This window comes from Cottoperca gobio, chromosome 14 (genome assembly GCF_900634415.1).
Source record: "Cottoperca gobio chromosome 14, fCotGob3.1, whole genome shotgun sequence".
Taxonomy (NCBI): Eukaryota; Metazoa; Chordata; class Actinopteri; order Perciformes; family Bovichtidae; genus Cottoperca; species Cottoperca gobio.
Genome location: NC_041368.1, coordinates 16,637,874 through 16,656,164, shown reverse-complemented (window position 1 = coordinate 16,656,164; position 18,291 = coordinate 16,637,874). Strand labels below are relative to the sequence as shown.

At 41.3% G+C, this 18,291-nt stretch overlaps 1 protein-coding gene across 2 annotated transcripts; it reads right to left on the bottom strand.

The window, feature by feature from the left end:
* Positions 1-6,165: 6,165 nt before the first annotated feature.
* On the bottom strand, positions 6,166-17,616 carry LOC115018652 (four and a half LIM domains protein 1-like). 2 transcript variants are annotated; one of them, XM_029447767.1, is made up of 6 exons: positions 17,509-17,616; positions 8,333-8,512; positions 8,057-8,231; positions 7,768-7,937; positions 7,479-7,665; positions 6,166-7,101 (listed from the first exon to the last, which is right to left on the bottom strand). In XM_029447767.1, the coding sequence occupies exons 2-6, from the start codon at positions 8,486-8,488 to the stop codon at positions 6,950-6,952; spliced, it is 840 nt and encodes a 279-aa protein (XP_029303627.1). In that variant the 5' UTR covers positions 8,489-8,512; positions 17,509-17,616; the 3' UTR covers positions 6,166-6,949. The 2 variants fall into 2 exon arrangements, with proteins under 2 accessions (XP_029303627.1, XP_029303628.1); XM_029447768.1 differs by lacking the exon at positions 17,509-17,616 and adding an exon at positions 11,614-11,833.
* Between the last annotated feature and the right edge of the window lie 675 nt (positions 17,617-18,291).

Here is an 18,291-nt window from a genome sequence, read left to right as displayed (position 1 = left end):
ACTGCAGGCTGCAATCAGGGAGCAGACCAGTGATCGGAGCGTCCCAGTTGTCTCTCTCCCACTTCACCACGTCCCCCTCTGTACAATTCAGTAGTGTCACTTCCTGTTTGCTGCGTTCTCGCCCCCATAGCCGAAACAGAGATAATTTGCCCACCGGAGCGGGAAATGTAATATTCCCGTTGACCAGACTGTGTGTTGCGCCCAGAGTAAGCGTCCCATTGGGAGACAGTTTGCAGCACGAGGGGGAAATGGAGGGAGTTGGATCTACATTGTGTGCGAGGAGATAAGAAAACATGGTAGTATGACACAAAGGACGGTCAAATCCACGGAAATATCATCACAGATGCAACCTGAAAGATCAAGACCCAATACAAATACTAACCACTAACGACTAACGAGGAAGACTTTGTCAGACCAAAACACAAAAGCTTCACACGATCGTATAACGTAGAAAACAAAGATGGTAACAGCATCACCAGGAATATAAAGCCTCGTTGTAAAGTCAGGTCCTAAGATGTTAAAACACAAAATAAGATAAGATTGCTGTTCTTTATTTTTATTTATTTTAATGTCGATTGCGTTTTGAATACGGCACCTAGCCCTCCAGAGTCCCAACACTTGGAACTAGCGATGCGCTGATCCGACACTCGGTGTGGGTATATATATACATGGATCGGATATCGGAGGGGGGAAAAAAGTCGGCCTAAACCAGGGGTTTCAAACTCAATTTACCTGGGGGGGCCGCTGGAGGTAGAGTCTGGGTGAGGCTGGGCCGCATCAAGTATTCCACAGAAAAAGTACAACTGATCCAATCTTCTCAATCTTTAGTAATAACAGAACATGAACGTTTCTTCAGAACATATGCTTCTCTGACCTACTCCTTGCTGCCAGAGACCTGGCAGCGCTTCCTCTTCCACAGCTGAGCCACATTTGGCTTGAGGGAGGGAGCCATTGAGACCCTCAGTATGGCTTGAAGATGCTCATCAGTAAGTTTGGACCTGTACTTTGACTTATTAAAGTTCATGGTGGAGAAGAGCTTTTCACACAGATATGTGCTCCCAAAAAGGCACATGGTCCGCTTGAACATCCTGGAAAGCTCAGGGAAGGTGGGGGGGCAATTCTCTCAAAGATTGTCCAAGCTTGTCTGCTGTTCCACTCACCTCCCTGAACTTGGCTTTGAGTTCAGAATCGCACTGCAGGTCAATGAGCTCCATTTGAAGCACAGGAGGGGCATCTTGCACATCGAAGGAGAAGGGGTCAGCAAACATTAGAAAATTGGCTCTGTGTGTCTTGTTCAGTACATTCAGCACCTGTGTGATGTCAACAAGAAAAGCTCAGTCCATGAGCCATGTGGGATCACTTAGCACAGGAACAGCCCATCCCATCCTTCTCCATGAAGGCTTTCACTTCGGCTCTCAACTCAAAGAACCTCTTCAAGACGTTTCCCCTGCTGAGCCAACGTACCTCGGTGAAGTAGAGCACATCCTCATATGCTGACTCCTCCAAAAAGGCGCGGAACTGGCGGTGCTTTAAGCCCCTGGATCTGATATGGTTGATGCATTTCACAACAACAGACATTACATTGTCAAACTTCAGGCATTTGCTGCAAAGGGCCTGCTGATGGATAATACAGTGCAGAGCAATGGCCTCCTCCACACCCTCATCTCCCACCAGTCCATTTCTCCTCCCTGTCATTGATGGCGCTCACGCAGTTGATCGTATGTGTTACCCGACAGGTCAGAAATGCGCTCTGCCACTGTGTTGGCTGAAAGGCTGATGTTGCTCCGGACAGACTTGCAGCCGGTAACGTGCACTTTTTGATGAACTCGCCGTCTTTGAATGGCTTTCCCGCCTTAGCAATCATCTCACTCAGCACGTAGCTAGCTTCGACTGCCGCATCTCTCTCTTTGCTTGCTTTCTTGAAAACATCTTGTTGCCTCAGTAGACATGTTTTAAGATATCCTGTATTTTACACTGGAATTATAATTTGTAATATAAACACTCTGATTTTATCTTTTGCACCAAGTTGCACTTTAATTCACGTGTTAGATCGATGCTGACGTATCAAACATGCTGCTAAAAGTTTAAATAAAAAGAAGCAGCAGTGTTGCATAACTGAGTCATGTTGTGGGCTGTGTGTTTCTTGCTTTAGGGAAGTGGAATATTTATTTCACAGTTTGAGCATGATGTTTTTTTAGATACAGTAGCTAGGTTAAATGTAGTGCATCCATAAAGATGTACTGTTAACAGCTTAGTTAAGAGGGGGGAAGAAGGTATCTGATGCGGTATCGGATACAGCCTAATACTTAACCCACCTGCCGTGATGTTCACCAGTTTGCCATCGACGTATAAGGCCGGTCTGTCTTTAGTGTGTGTCCAGGTCAGGCACAGCGAGTACCACTGTGACGGACGAAGGTTGATCTCACACGTAGTCCACTTCGTTCCAAACAGCCAGACCACTAAACAAGGCCCCTCCCCCCCTAGGCCCAGCTCAGTGTGAGCGTCAGGATGGCTGTACATGAAGGCGGTCCATGATGAGGAGGCCTCTATGGTCTAGGTGTGGTTGATGAAAGAATTATACATCATTCAAAAAGTCTTAAACCGTGCAGTCTCCTTAATTGTGTCCCTGAAAGTTATAGCAATGTAATTTAGATTTGGGATTTACTACCGCTGTTTATCATCAATACCTTGAAGTTCAGGGTGAAGCAGACGGTGAGCTCCTGCAGGGCGGGGATGGAGACCCAAGGCTTTAGTTTCCAGTGGCTGCACCCGAAGGGGAAGTCAGCAACCTCCCCCCAGAGACTGAGCCGAGAGACTGACAGAGAAACGCATCATTTCCAGTAAATCATTAACACGCAGCACATGGGAGTAGATCTGTAGAGCAGCTGTTTTTAGTGTTTTATCTCTGAAGCTGCTTTTGTCTTTCTCCGACTCAACTGTTGGCAATTGGTGTTGCATTGTGGGTGTTGTAGGTGCCAGTTTTTAAGGCCCTGTCACACAGCTCCGTATGGCAGAAACATGCCGCCGTATATGAAAAGTAGCTCAAAATGTCCAAATACGGCCAACTTTTCCACAGCGGTGTTGTAGCTGATGTATACATAACAAATGCATAACTAATTATTATACGTATGTCAAACATTGATAGCGTATCACTTACTTATTTAAAACGTATCAGAGCGTCTGGACAACGGAGCTGGAAAAGTGCCATCTGGTTCACGTCATGCTGACGCTGGAGAACGGCTAACATGCTGAACGCTAGCTGTACTGTAGAAACACGTTTAATAAGTTACTCCGTCATCAGGCATCATCTTAACATAAATAGGCTGTAGGATTCACCGTCAGCCGACGTAGCCTATATCTAACGTACCTCTAACGTAGTCACGTAGGTAAGTATTCATGTACTGTATTTACGTAGGTAAATATTCACGTAAGTATTTACGTAGGTAAGTATTCACGTAGGTAAATATTCACGTACATATTCCGTATTCACGTATGTCTAACGTCACGTAACGTCTGCATATCTTATGAAGCACACGTCGGGTACGTCCGGTAATTTTGAACGTGCTCAAAACATCAGCGTTCAACAACGCACCCCAGCGTAACACAGTGACCTCTTAACGAATACTACTTATACCTTACCTTATATCTACGTACACCAGCGTGTTGCCCATATTTTGTATACACCATATTTTTGTATACGTTATGCATCCGTTGGGCATTCGTCTGATACATTTTGTATAAGTAAGTGATGCTCTATCAATAGGTTAGACATGCGTATCTGTATATGTTCACTTTTCTGATCCGATGAAAAGTTGGACGTATTTGGACTCTGACAAATATTCGTATGCGCCTGCGTACGTTTCTGTCTTACGGATATGTGTGACAGGGCCTTTAATAAGGAAGAAGAATGTGTGGAATGAAAAGGACGATATCTGCGCTTCGCCTGCATTTATTTTGATCATTACTTTGTAAACAGTCCATTGTGAGTTTGACAATGTTATACCTGAACCCTGAAGTTTTAAAGTGAATATGTCGGTATGTAGGGAAACGCTGCAACTAACAAACATTTTTATAAACAATTACCTCATTTGGTTGCTTTAATGATTAATGAATTACTCATTTGGATTATAAAATATCAGGAAATAAATAAAAAAGCCTAAATTCTCCACTGATATCTGATTATTGTCATCATCGATTAATTTGCTGATTTTTGTTCACAATTAAGTTATTTATCATTTGTTCTATCAAATGTCAGAAAATAGTGAGAAATGTCCCCAGTTTTGTCCAATAAGTATCTTTGAATGTCTTTTTTTTGTCAGTCCAAAACCTGAATATATACAGTTTAATATGATATGAAGAAAGAAGGACATCTCCATATTTGAGACGCCATTTTCTGCAATTCTTGCATGAAACATTGCAGTTAATCGATTATCTACTTACTAATACGCTCATTGTTGCAGCTCTACTTCCAATTGCTTGTTTTGTCTCACCATATGAACTATATACACAATATAAAGATATTTATTATACAATGATAAAACAGGAAACAACAAATGTTGGACTTTTGATAACTTCCCATAAGTGACTCTACTAACACAGCGTAGAGAGACGCTACATGGAAGGTCGTAGCCGTATAGTGTTTAACTGTATACTGTGTTTGCTTTAGATATTCTTGACATGTTTACAATCAGCACGGTGACTTTCTCACAGAAGCGCTCCGGTTGTAATCTAAAAGATAAACAAATATTAAACCATATCCATTTAAAACATTGACCTACCTCGCTTCGTAGTGGCAGGACTGCTCAGCAGAGACAGAGTCAACACATTCAGGAATATCTTAAGAAAAGTCATCGCAAATCTGAAACAGAAGGTTTTAGTTATTAAAAGCTGAATGCATCCTATTACTGGAATAGAGCAAGTTGTACAATAAACATAAAAAAAGAAAGAAATAAACTGATATTTATCACAATATTCTCTAATATTAAATCAAGTATCAACTTTTATTTCAAGCCTTGAAAGAATCGAAGACGTTCTTACCTGCGTAAATAAAAAGTAACCCTAAAAGCAAAGGAGATCTCTAAAGGTAAATCCTGTCCCAGACTCTTAAACCTCTTCAAAGTGGACGCAGCATAAGATGAAGAACAAACCTGTCTCTGCAAACAAGGACAGTATGAGTGAGTGTGGAGCGGGGGCCGGTGTGTTGTTGCTGTGATTGGTCCACTTGTGTAATGATGTGCACGTATGTACCTGTGTGCAGGTGAGAGAGAGATAAGGTTGGAGGGTTGTATAAAGTTAAATCACTTTATAAAGTTCACATAAAAAAAACCCAGTGGTGCCTGTCGATATGTTTCCGTGTGTTATGTTCACTGTCTGCAGGTGACGTTAAGAAATGCATCAATCTTTTGAATTTATAGTAAAACCATTATTATTTTCTGTCAACGGGCTTTTAGACGAATGCAAAGCAACGTTAACAAGAAACTCAATGTGCTTTACATTTAAATGAAAGAAAGAACACATTATATTCACACACACACACACACTAACAAAAAGCATGTTGCTGCACTTCCTTTTTTACAGGGAAATATGTTTTAACCAATTGAGTTCCCATTTTCACAAACGTACCCACTCACCCCCACCGCCTAATGAAACGTAACTCTTTCCACTGCTGGACCACTGATTCCTGAGCCACTGAGATCATCAGGGTTGAACGTCTGTGATGCTGCATCTCTCCAAAGGCTTTGTTGATCCTTGGTGTGTGTGTGTGTGTGTGTGTGTGTGTGTGTGTGTGTGTGTGTGTGTGTGTGTGTGTGTGTGTGTGTGTGTGTGTGTGTGTGTGTGTGTGTGTGTGTGTGTGTGTGTGTGTGTGTGTGTGTGTGTGTACAGCACAAGCATCACAGAAGATGCTGAACCACTCGATAAGTGCGGAGCGAGTCAGGAGGGTTTCTTGGTCTGAACAGTCCAATGTGTCCTGACGTGTTGAGATGGATCAGCTGTTTGTTTTCTTCTTATAGATCGGAATACAAGGGACAGCTTCATATAAAAGGTCCTTTATCTAAATGACACCTACGTTGTCTACATATAATGTTAATACAGACACATAAGTGCGTTGTATGTGGACCCTTTATAAAATCAATAAAAACAAATGTAACGCTCAGTTTTGTAGAAAGTTTATTTCACGTTAGCGACGCATCAAGGCACACACTTTGAATATATTCCAATTTCATATTTAAATTTCCTCTTTCTTGAAGGGAGGTTAAGAAAAGTGCATAAAAGTTTATTTACTCAAAAACATACAATAAGCATAGCAATCCCTTGGAAATGAGCAATTACAAATATATATATCATTTTGATTATTAAAAAAAAAAGAAATCATAGGAAAATATCACATTTTAAAAATAGAAAAAACAAGTAGACTTTAAAAAATCATTAACATAAGCAGTTATTGTTGCGCTTAAAGAAGATGAGAAAATGCACGGTACCCTTTAGCTTTATGCTAACACGTTAGCATACACGGTGTTAAAGAAAGTTTCTTATGACCTGTCGCATAAAGCCTCATGTATTAATGCTGCAGGTGGCTGATTGTGTTTGTTCCGAATACTTTTGAGAAATAACTAAACTTTGTTTATACATTGTTTTTATTTATTTTTGTATCTTATGATATTTGATGTGTTATGACTTGGATACATACTATTTATTGTTTGAGGGCTTTTAGCACAAAGTGATCTCGACCATCACTCATCGCAGCGTATGTTTGTATGTTTCAACGTTGGGACACAAATCACATTTCTGTCCCAACGTTTCCATCACTTCCTGTGTAATTCGCCAAAAACTCACTTTTAATAATAAACAGAATATTGAAATGACAGACTCTGACCTTTATGTAAAAATAAAGAAAAACCCCATGATGAATATATATAACTGTTAAGACAAAGACCAAGCATCTCCATCTCTACTTGTTGCTACAGTCGGCGCAGAGGATGTCTTTCCCGTTGGCTACGAAACGCTTGTTGGACAGACTGAGGGAGCATCTCTTACAGTTGAAGCAGTATTCGTGCCAGGAGCTGCCCTCATAGTTCACCACGTTCACTCCTTTACCAAAACCTGAGAGGAGAGGAGAGCGCAGTTAAGAGTTTATTCCAACCTTTGAATTGTATCATGCCTCCGCGCCAGCGACATAAGTTTTGGGGTTGTCCCTCCGTCCATCTGCACCATTCAACGCCATATCTCAGGAACACCTGGAAGGGAAGTTCTTTACATTTGGCACAAAGCTCCACTTGGACTCGAGGATGAATTAATTAGATTGTGGTGGTCAAAGGTCAAAGGTCAAGGTCCCTATGACGCCCAGTGATGACATTTTGGACAGACATGGATGTAAACTGCAACTTTACTGGTTTGCGGAGACGCACAACCACGAGGCGCTAATGCTAGTTCTGTCTACATTTAATGTAACATCATTTTAAGTTTAAATATAAAGCAACCTGTGATGGGGTTTTGGCAGCCACTGCATTTCTTTGCCACGGAGCTCTTGTAGCAGTCCACACAGAAGACCTGGTCCTGGTGGTTGGTGAAGCTCGTCCCTGCCAGGGGCTTTGAGCAGGAGCTGCACACAAAACAGTGGCTGTGCCACGGCTGGTCCTGGTAGTTCACTCCTCCAGAGGTGATGGCCTGGAGACAGATGGAAGAGAAGAGATCAATGTATGAATGGTGAATATATTGTTGTTTGTTATGTTGATGAAGTTCTGTTTCCTGTTTGAAAGAAATAATAACCTTTTTGCAGCAGACGCAGTGTTTGGCGAACTTCTTGTCATGGCAGGGGCTGCAGTAAACGTCACTTCCTTTGGAGAGGAAACTCAGCGATCCTATTGGTCGTTTACAGTTGAAACAGGTGAAACATTCATCGTGCCACGAGTTCCCTTTGTACTCCACACTCTCCGTACCTGCAGAAGATCAGAGAAGCGTTAATGCAACTGCAGGTCGTGAGGAAGTACAGGATTATTAAATATTGCACAATAAACTTTTTTTTTTTGTGTGCTTTTCTGCAGGTCGTGGGTCTCACCAGCCAGTATGGCTTTGTAGCAGCCATGGCAGCGTGGAGCATCCTCTCTGGAGCAGCACTTCCCGCACATGATGCGGTCATCTTTAGTGCTGAAGGGCTCCTTGGCCAGAGGCTTGTAACACTTTGTGCAACGGAAACACTCCTCATGCCAGTACCGGCCCTTATGGCTGAGTTCCTGATGGAGAAAGGAAGTTTGATTGGAGGGGGAAATAAAGGGTTCACACTGGACAGACCTGATGAGAAATAGATACATAAACTCATAACACACACACACACCTTTGACTCCACAGGGATGGGTCGATGGCACTCGGCGCAGGAGTTGGCGCAGAACTTGGTGTGGCAGCGGACGCACACCGGCCGGCCCTCGTTGCGGACGAACCTCTTCCCCCCGAGGTCCTCCCGACAGTAGAAACAGTTCGAGCTCTCTGCCATCGTCACTCCGAGGGAGACTCACAACTACAACACACCGAGAAGAGAGGAAAGGTAAAGTCCTGCTCATTATAAAGGTCATCGTAAAGATTGTTTGTGCTTGTTTTGTTCAACTAAACTCAAAGGTTTGACATCTTTCTCTCAACTAAGTATTCCAATGGAAGGTTCTCTAAAAGCACCACATGGGGGCGCTGTTGTTGCACTTATTGGGGCTGAAGAGGGAGACAAAAGGTCTCAAATGAAACAAACGCTTTGATACTTACTGCTGCATTCTGCTAATGAGATGCATTTTTATTCCCTACTCTGACACAAGAACAGTGCCACTTAAATATTGTGTGAAACAATTACAGCCAGATGTACATATCTGTGTGTTTGCATTTGTGCATAGCATTCACGTCTTATTTACTGTGTGTGTGTGTGTGTGTGATATGTTACTCCTCACTCATACATCTTATCTCTGCCTGATAAGAAAAAAGAATAAAAACTTCATCCGACTGATTACTTGGACAATAAAGCTCAATGACTTTTAGAGGCAGAGAAATGACCAACAAAAGAGGTTTGAATCCTGTAATGTGACGATGTCTTTATGCTTTATGCTACTTTATACTTCTACCCACTACATATCGGGGACATATTGTAGATTTTACTTTATTTCATCGTTAGAAACAAATGATAAGTTAATCAAATGTGTTGCATTGTTATGAATTCAACAACCCAACAGTATATGAAGTTGTTAAATTAGCTCCATCTTAACAAACTCCTACATTAACATGCAGTATTAATGTTTCCATAATATAATGAACATCACACTCACACTTTTAATATTCTAGCTTTTGTCTGAAAACTTCTCATTGCCGTCTAACTTCAGGTTAAATGAAGTTCCAAAACTGTGTTGTGCTTCTGATTATTTGATTACGACTATGTCTTCAGCATCCTTATGTAACTGATTTCTCACACAACACATCCAAAAACCGCCCTCCCTAAAATACAACACTCATAAACTTCCTAAACATAGAACCAAAATCACCACGTTGATCCCCAAAAGAGCTGTGATTACAGGGTTGGGATTTCAGATGGTAAATAAAACGGATGGCAAAATCGCGGATACACAAACGCACAGAAATGTGGAGGAAGACACGGCTGAAGTCTGTGCACTCGGTTATTTCCCACATCAAGTTCATGCTGGCTGACCGCAAGGAATTCTCCTAAACTGCTGTGAGAGAGCCGTGTGTGTGTGTGTGTGTGTGTGTGTGTGTGTGTGTGTGTGTGTGTGTGTGTGTGTCCGCACAGTAAGGTGAACACATGTAGGAATGTCTGGTATGACAAATGTGGTGAGATCTGGGACGTTGACAACTCTTTGACAGAACCTACATGCATGCATGCGCACACACGCACACGCACGCACACACACACTTCTTACACGGACCACTCCCTTGGAGACCAACAAACCCACAAACTATAGCGTTCACCTCCTGGTTGGAGCGGCATGTCAGCACACATTCATGAGGAAGTTCTGGTTTTGGCACAGGACCGATGTTACCACGAGTTTAGGCTGCGCTCACAAACACTCAAGTCCTCCCTTTTCTTGTGACTTTCCTTCAACTCTCTGCAAAAATCCGGCTGACAGATATGGGTTTGTCAATAGTGAGTGGGAGACGCAACAGAGGCAAATATGGTGACATCATGGTGGTCTTTATCAGTCACAGGTGGACAGCAGTAGTAGGTCTTGTAACATGATCTTTGTGTTTTTCTTATATCGTTATGTAAAGGTTTTAGGTTCAAAATAAGTTTGGTTTCAGTAAAGATGTGGGAGGCTGGTGGGCCGCAAGTCATGACCTTCAGCTCTCATACAACATGCCGTCTGTTGTGCCAATATTCAACGTCTTAGGAGCTCTTTTCCCAGTTCAGTAGTATCATTCAAAAGGAAATACTGGAAATGTATCCGGGTTTTAAAACAACAGACAAATCAGTTATGCCAAGACTAAGCCAAGACATGCTGGCGGCTCTGTGCGGCTGCACTGCCAATGTCAGCATGCTAACAAAGGGCAACGCTAACATGCCGGTACTGAGCAGAAATAATGTTGAACATGTTCACCTGCACGCTAACATTTGCTAATTAGCAAATGAAGGACACCCATCAGTTAAAGGTAACGAATGTCGTTAGTTATTTGGTCATGAATCAAAGTATTGGACACATTCTTGACGAGATGATGGAGCTAAATTAAAAATCAGTGGAAAAATTCAAATTAGAACAATTAAGCCTGAGGGGGACAAGAATGTGTGTCAATCCATCGAGCAGTTGATGACACATTTCACTCAAAACAACAAATGGAGGAAACGTCAGGATCACCGAAGTGAGCGGGCTTCATGCTGAGGACCATAAATGTCTGTACAACATGTCACACAAACCTCTCGTAGAGATATTTTAGTCTGGGTGGAAGTGTCAGGCTGACATCGTCATTCCTAGAGCCATGCCTAAACACATTTGCATCCCATTCTGTAGATAAACGCTGTGTTGTTGAATTACCGCGGCACTATTAGTGTGACTCAGTTGTTTCCCTCCCATTTGCCTCTGCACTTACTATCAGCCGAGGCACATGCTGATCCTTACTCGTCACCACATGACCTTATTTGGTGCGAATTGCTCTGAAACCGTGTCATCGCAAAAAAAACAAAACATCTGGGTAAAAACACTTCATTCTTCATCTACTGATGAGCAATAAATGTATTTTTAACCATTTGATGGTTATATAATTCAACCGTTAACGCCAGAATTGTATTTTTCCGTAACGTAGAATTTGCACATTTATTACAAATGAATTCCAGCGGCTGACAACATACAGTAAGATTTAAAGTCCACGTAAGTGATGTTGTTAGAGTCCGACAGAGATAAGTGGCTGCTGTTAATAAAGTTGAATAAATAACTTCTTTTGTGCTCTTGTCTCCTCAACGGATAATAAAGCTGTAAACTGACATCATGTGGAGTCGAGTGGACATACATCTTTCTTTCAGTGACCGGCGAATTCATTACTTATTAATGGAAAAACCAGCGGGCGGATTATTTGTTGACTGGGAGCGGCTACTCATCCATCTTCACTGGAGGACGGCAGGCAAGGTCTAGCTCTTACCTGTTATCTTCTATTTCACTTCCTGCTTCTCCTTAAACAAATAAGAATGTATCGTTTTATGTCCGTCTCTCTTCTTTTCTTTTTTTACTGTAATGGCAAACTTGGTCGAGATGGCGTGCGTGTCGTCCGCAGCTGCATGAAGTACCGTGCAGCTCCAAGGCTGTGGAGCACACAATAACAAAGCTTGGCTACCAGCATCGTGAAGAATTATCTGATGAGAGGCAAACAATGGCCGACAGGAAGCCAGCCAGCATCCACACAGAAAATAAATCCGGTTTCACTGACGTCAGACGGCTCTAGGGACAGACCGCTGCATGTCTTTACCTCGTTTCCCCTACAATAAATATTCTCGCTGTGTCATGGCACGACAGCGCTCGTGCATCATTTTCTTGTATACGAGCTGCCAATGCAAAACTCTCTGTTTGATCGCTATGGAAACAGATCATTGTAAAAATGAAGGCTTGTTACGCAGTCGGAGTTGGAAGGCAGCGCTGCAGCCACAAAGTCTGTGTGTGTATTCATCTCATCGTCCCACCTGGTAAACCGTTACATCATGTAGTTAAAGGAATGCTTGTTTATCGATTACCTTCCCTGCGTTACCGTGAATTCTTGTTTTTCTCGCCTGCCTCCACGGTGAACGTGATCGTGTGTGTGTTTGGAAAGTAGTACCTCCATCTACTTCAATTCATCAAGACTTTTCTGATTTCTGATCACCGTGGAGTGATTGGCGGAGAGTGAATGATATACAAGTGATCATTTTGTAGTTTCTTTGGTTCAAGTAAGGGTTGAGGTACGCCATGTAGTGGTTATGGATAAGACTGGTGGTATTACCAGCTATGAGTCTGTGTGTGTCATCATAACAAGATGTGCTCCTGGACGCACAAAAGCTGTTTGAGTAATTTGCCAGGTGATCATATTTGTCTGTGGACAGATCTTGTTACTGCGATGGCTGCAAAACTTTACAGATGTGTAGTTGAGATCGAAATAAAGGTTGAGTTTGAAAATCAGCTGGCGTGATCCAATCGCAAGACGGTGTCTAGTCCTATTGTCAACAAATCAACTCACACAGCAGTAAGAAAATGCATTCGTTTCATAAAAAATACTATTTTCAGTCACAGAGATGCATTACAGTTTATGTGGGACTCAAATAAACTATAGTGTGTGTTTGTGTGTGTGTGTGTTTGTGTGTGTGTGTGTGTGTATAGAGTCATGAAGTCTGCAGCCACTTAATTTAAAAGGTTTTAAAACCACAAGTGATTTAGTTTGGAATTCTTCTGTGTTTCCTCTCCCACCTCTGTTAAAGTTTCAGCCACCTCACTGTAACAATTAGAGCAGCGGTTGGAGGTCTGTGGCGTAAAAATAAAGATGACATCATGCCATGTGGACGAGAGGAAAATCACACACGCATTTTAAAACACATGGGGGGGGAGACAAAGAAGTAAAAAATAAAGTAACAGAGAGAGAAAGGAAAACAGCCGGGGGGGAAACATGAGCAGACAGACTAAAATAAAATGGTGTGTATTTTTTAGACTGTCTGCTGGTACCCATACACACATGTGTGAGTGTTGGCATGACCTTATCGCTGAAGAATGTAGCGGAAAACTGAGAAACAGGAAGTCTGAAGTAGGCACAATTCAGCCACACACACACACACACACACACACACACAATTCTCTTATGTACTTGCTATTAACTGTGTTGACGTTAACATCTCATTAATGCCTAACGCACCATAAACCCTTTCTGAACTTCTGTTACTTACACTCTGCAGGTGTGACCTCTACTTCAATGCAGACTTGGCGTTTGAAAGCCCTCTGACTCTTTAATCATTGACTTGTGTGGCAGCTGGGAGAAAATTCCTCCTAATGGGACTTTCCTGGTGGTTTAAAAATAGATTAAGGGTTGGAACTCTGAATGTACCAAATATTCATCTTAAAAGGCATCTTCATCCTGAGCTGCAATCCACAGCTGAGCTGTTAATGCGTTAACACACGTCTCTTCAACTTGTTTTCTCTTCATCACATCACATCATCACATTACACTTCACATCTCTGTGCTAATAAAGGGGTCACTCATTGTTTAAATGTCACGTTTTGGTGGTTGGGAAAGGAATGACCTTTAAATTGTGCAAGTCTAAAGTGTTGTGGTTGTAATTTATTAATAATCTTTAATGAATGATTGTGTTTGGATATCCTGTTGCTTCTACCAAAAACATTAGCTGTGTATTTGTATCAAATTGTTTGTTTTAGTCTCACAAAGAGCAGATGATATAGATGATAAATTAATAACATTTCAATGTCATTTATGTTTCTTTATGAGGCTAATTCTCATTAGAGTTCAGGGTGACGTCTTCTTGTCCCTCCAACAGTCCAAAACCGAAAGATTTTCCATTTCTTAACATAGATCGTAGCGAATATCAAACTCGGACCTGTGAATCTTGTGAAATGACTTCAACGATTCATTTTCCGAATGCATTGCATTACAAAGACCTGCGAGGGAGAAGCTGCCCTCAAACAGTGTGTCGACACAACTACATATTATACCTTTGATCACTGTATTTCCAGAATCATGGCCCAACTGCAGCAGCATCACACTCACAGCGTTCCCACCCCTGGTTCCCGTCATACCATCTCAAAAATAAATACACTATATTAGTATTTGAAACTGAGATGCAAGTTCAGCTAAACATTTGCACTCCACATCAGACTACAAAGACAGATCTTTGCTTTCTTTGGCTCCGGTGAGGCACATTCCAGGCGGTGGAATAAAGCCGATACAACAGATCTGAGTCGCGTAGAGCGAGGTCCAAGAAACGCAGCGTGTCCCACTACAACGGGACAGACATGATGGTTTTACCAGAAGCTGCTGGTTAACTCTTGTTCAACCAACCTCGCTTTGTCTGTTCTCTCTCTCTCTCTCTCCATTTCTCTTCATCGCAGTTACAAACTCCTTCTGTTCTCTCCTCTCGTTCTGTAACTGAGATGTTTTTCAGAACAGAGCAGCTGACGAGAAACGTTCATCAGCAGCAGCAGCAGCAGCAACGTATGACCAATTTACATTTCCATGAATATCTATGACATCGTGTGTGTGTGTGTGTGTGTGTGTGTGTGCTCAGATCATGTAATGGGACATTTAAGTCCTTGGTTCTTTCTTGAAGGCTCGTTTGTTTCCAAGATCTCCCTTCATAAATCTCCAACCAGTTTCTAACCCTAACATGAATGACCACACCAAAGCCTTACTTTAACAGAACCATTCATAAACAGATGCCAAACATGACGATATCTGTCTAAAAATAATATATATATATATATATATATATATATATATATATATATATATATATAAATGTCCCTTCAGGGGACCAAACATTAGATCATTTACCATGAATTTAACTGTTAAACCACGAGGCTGAATGAGCTCACAGATGGGTGCCAAATTAAAAGGAAAAACCAAAAATCATCAAGTTTCTTAATACGATGTTGGGCCACCAATTTAAACTTCAAGGCATATTTTTACAAGTCTCTTTAACTCAAGTGAAGGGATAAAACATAATTATTAAGATATTCACTTATTGTTTTTACATACTTTGTTATAAGGACACTCTTTCCACTAAGTCTACCTACAAATGTAATTAAGTCAGACGAAGGAAACACAACTATATGCAGTTCACTTTATTCATCTTTCTATATTCCCTCTTTCTTCACTCCCAACTGTTGGTTTCCATTTGTAAATATAAATCGTCTACCTGCCAGTGAGCCCCTCCTTACTCATTTAGTAAAAGTCTCTCTGTCCTCTTTACAAACTGACATCATACATTCCTCCGTTACTTATGGTCTTGTTCACTTGTCTCTCAAAACATCTGCAATAACTCCAATTTGTAAGAAACTTGGTGCAGACCCCAACAATTACTTGCAATGACAATTGCAGTTCAGATATAAACTGAAGACCCTAACATGCACTATGTGATCATTTTCCTGTATGGAAACATCTTTGCTTGTTAAGTTTCTCCACTCATTTAAAAATGTCACCCAGTTATTGTGTATAAGTTTAAAAGAAAACTTTGGTAAATATTTCTTGCCGATAGTAAGATGCCGTTAAACATAAAGCTTCAACCAGGCGACTGTTAGCTTAGCTTAGCATAAAGACTGGAAACGGGAGGAAACAGCTAGCATGACCAAAGGTAACAAACATACTACCAGCTCTAAAGCTCACTAGTTACCATGTTATATCTTGTTTGCTCAGTCCAAACAAGTCTCCAGAAAGCTTTTTTACACTTTGTTTTTGTACAGATTTAACAAATGAGATATAACAAGTCAATTGTTGAGCTTAAGAGGTGCTCATTTTTGTGTTGCCTTTAGACAGAGCCAGGCTAGCTGTTTGCCACTGCTTATAATCGTTATGCTAAGCTAAGCTAACAAACTATTTCTTTAAATCTAAACATATCTATAACATTTAACCATTTACCAGCTGCTGCCCCTTTCCTGTCACATTAAACAGAACACAAAGGCCTATTTCACAATCACTGATTATTATCAGTGCACCCAAACACATCACAACAGGTTTTAATGGCTCCAGGTTAAAGATAACACACTGCCAAGTTTCTAAATCAAACTTCACCTTCTTTTTGTCAGCTTGTCCGTGCAGAAAAGCGTAGGATAGAGAGGGAATGGTATTCAAACACCATTAAAGTCACAACAGGCAAAACAAAACAGGGAGTTACTCTGACATGAAGTCAGACAAATTGCATAAAGTTTTATGAGCCTGTGATGTATTTTATGGGATTGAGCTCATGGTAATTTCTTTAACATGCAGGCACCGGCTTCGAATCAGAGTGAAGACTCCCTATGGCTTTCTGTGTGTGTGTGTGTGTGTGTGTGTGTGTGTGTGTGTGTGTGTGTGTGTGTGTGTGTGTGTGTGTGTGTGTGTGTGTGTGTGTGTGTGTGTGTGTGTGTGGGGCAGAGAAAGGTTAGTCACACATATGGTTCTTGGTTTACTCACTGTAGAGATCAGCAACATTTAGTAGCCTATATTGAGAAAGTTTACTTAAGTTGCAACATCTGTGACATGATGTTTCCTTATGTAACCTTACTGGAAGAAAATGTCTTGAGTTTTCTCCCTATATGTGTGTTACAGAGGGTTACATTCACACAACCTGCCATATGTGATCTGTTACACCCTGTGTGTAAGGGAGAACGAGTTCAGTCGCACATATGGATCCTGAATTTACTTCACAACCGCCTGCAGAATATAAATAACTGGAAGAGCCAACACTAATGTCTTAAGCATCACTTACATGGTTATAAACACACACACACACACACACACCAATGAAAAATGGCAGTACAGGAATTTTAATTGACCTCTGTGATGCATTTCTTTAGCCTCAGCAGTTCCATCACTAAGAGAAAAAAAGGAGACTTCCTAACTGGAAACAGATTTCAGGACCAGCCCAGGCTTCCTCAAGTCAGCATGTAACTGTAGCTCACACACACACACACACACACACACACTTACATAGACAGACAGACAGCCAACGCCCCAGACAAGACTTGTTTCCTCTCCGGATATCAAAATGCTGCTTTGCAAGTGAAATGTGTATTAAATCATAAGACGTGTGTGAGAGGAAGAGAGCTGCATGCTACTAAGTGTACATGTGTCAGTGGGACATACTGTAAAGTTGTTCGGCCATTAAAATCAATGGTCAAATTATTTACAGTGGGCTAATAGGAGATAAAAGTGCGGCTCGTGAGTTTTCATCAAACGTCATATAACTGCAAGTGCAAACTACAAAACAGCCCTGCAGTAACTGGTTTCTCTAAAAACAAGTTTCTGAAGAAGGAGGTTTGGTTAGACTGTGTACAGTAAATAAACAGCGGTGCTCATCAGCCATCTTACCGGGTTCAGGGTGATGACTGCGGCGTGGATGAGCGGTGCTCTGTGAACTGTGTGGAAGCAGTGGAACTCCGCTTCAACGAGACCCTCACACGTTTTTAACTACTACCATCTGCGGCTGCGTCAAGCTGGACTCAAACAACCCCGCGCTCAGACTGGAAGTAGGATGTTGTACCTTCAAAATAAAAGGGTAATTGCGACGTTCCGAAAGAAGCGGGAGTGAATTTTTCTTCAAAATAAAAGTAAATGTGACCTTCAGTGACACCAGATTTTTTGACAAACGCGTAGTATAATAATAATAATAATAGTGTTACCAGTACATATTTAACCAATTTGTGCCCTGAGACTCTATTTAGCATAAGGAAAAGTGCCACAACATTTTATCTGATTTGAAATCTGGTACGGACATACTGTACACCAACCTTGACATTAGATCACATAAAAAAATCACTTTTGTCAATTGGTAGTAGAAATCATGTTTGAGCGGGGGCTAACAGTGTTTATTAAATGACATATCTTCCATATGATGCATATGTGTGCATATCTGTATTATTCAACTTGTGAGTTGATACCAAATACTTGATTTTGCTCTTTGTAGTTTTTAAGACACATCCATTTTCTTATCTTTGGGCACATGGGATTACTGTTTTTCACCTCAAATATATTGAAATATATAGAAAAAACAGTAGACACATAATCCCAAAGACTAAATATAGTATAATAAGAAAAATGGTTTGAAGTAATTTGGATGAAATAATGATGGAGGATCGTTAAGCTTCATATAGC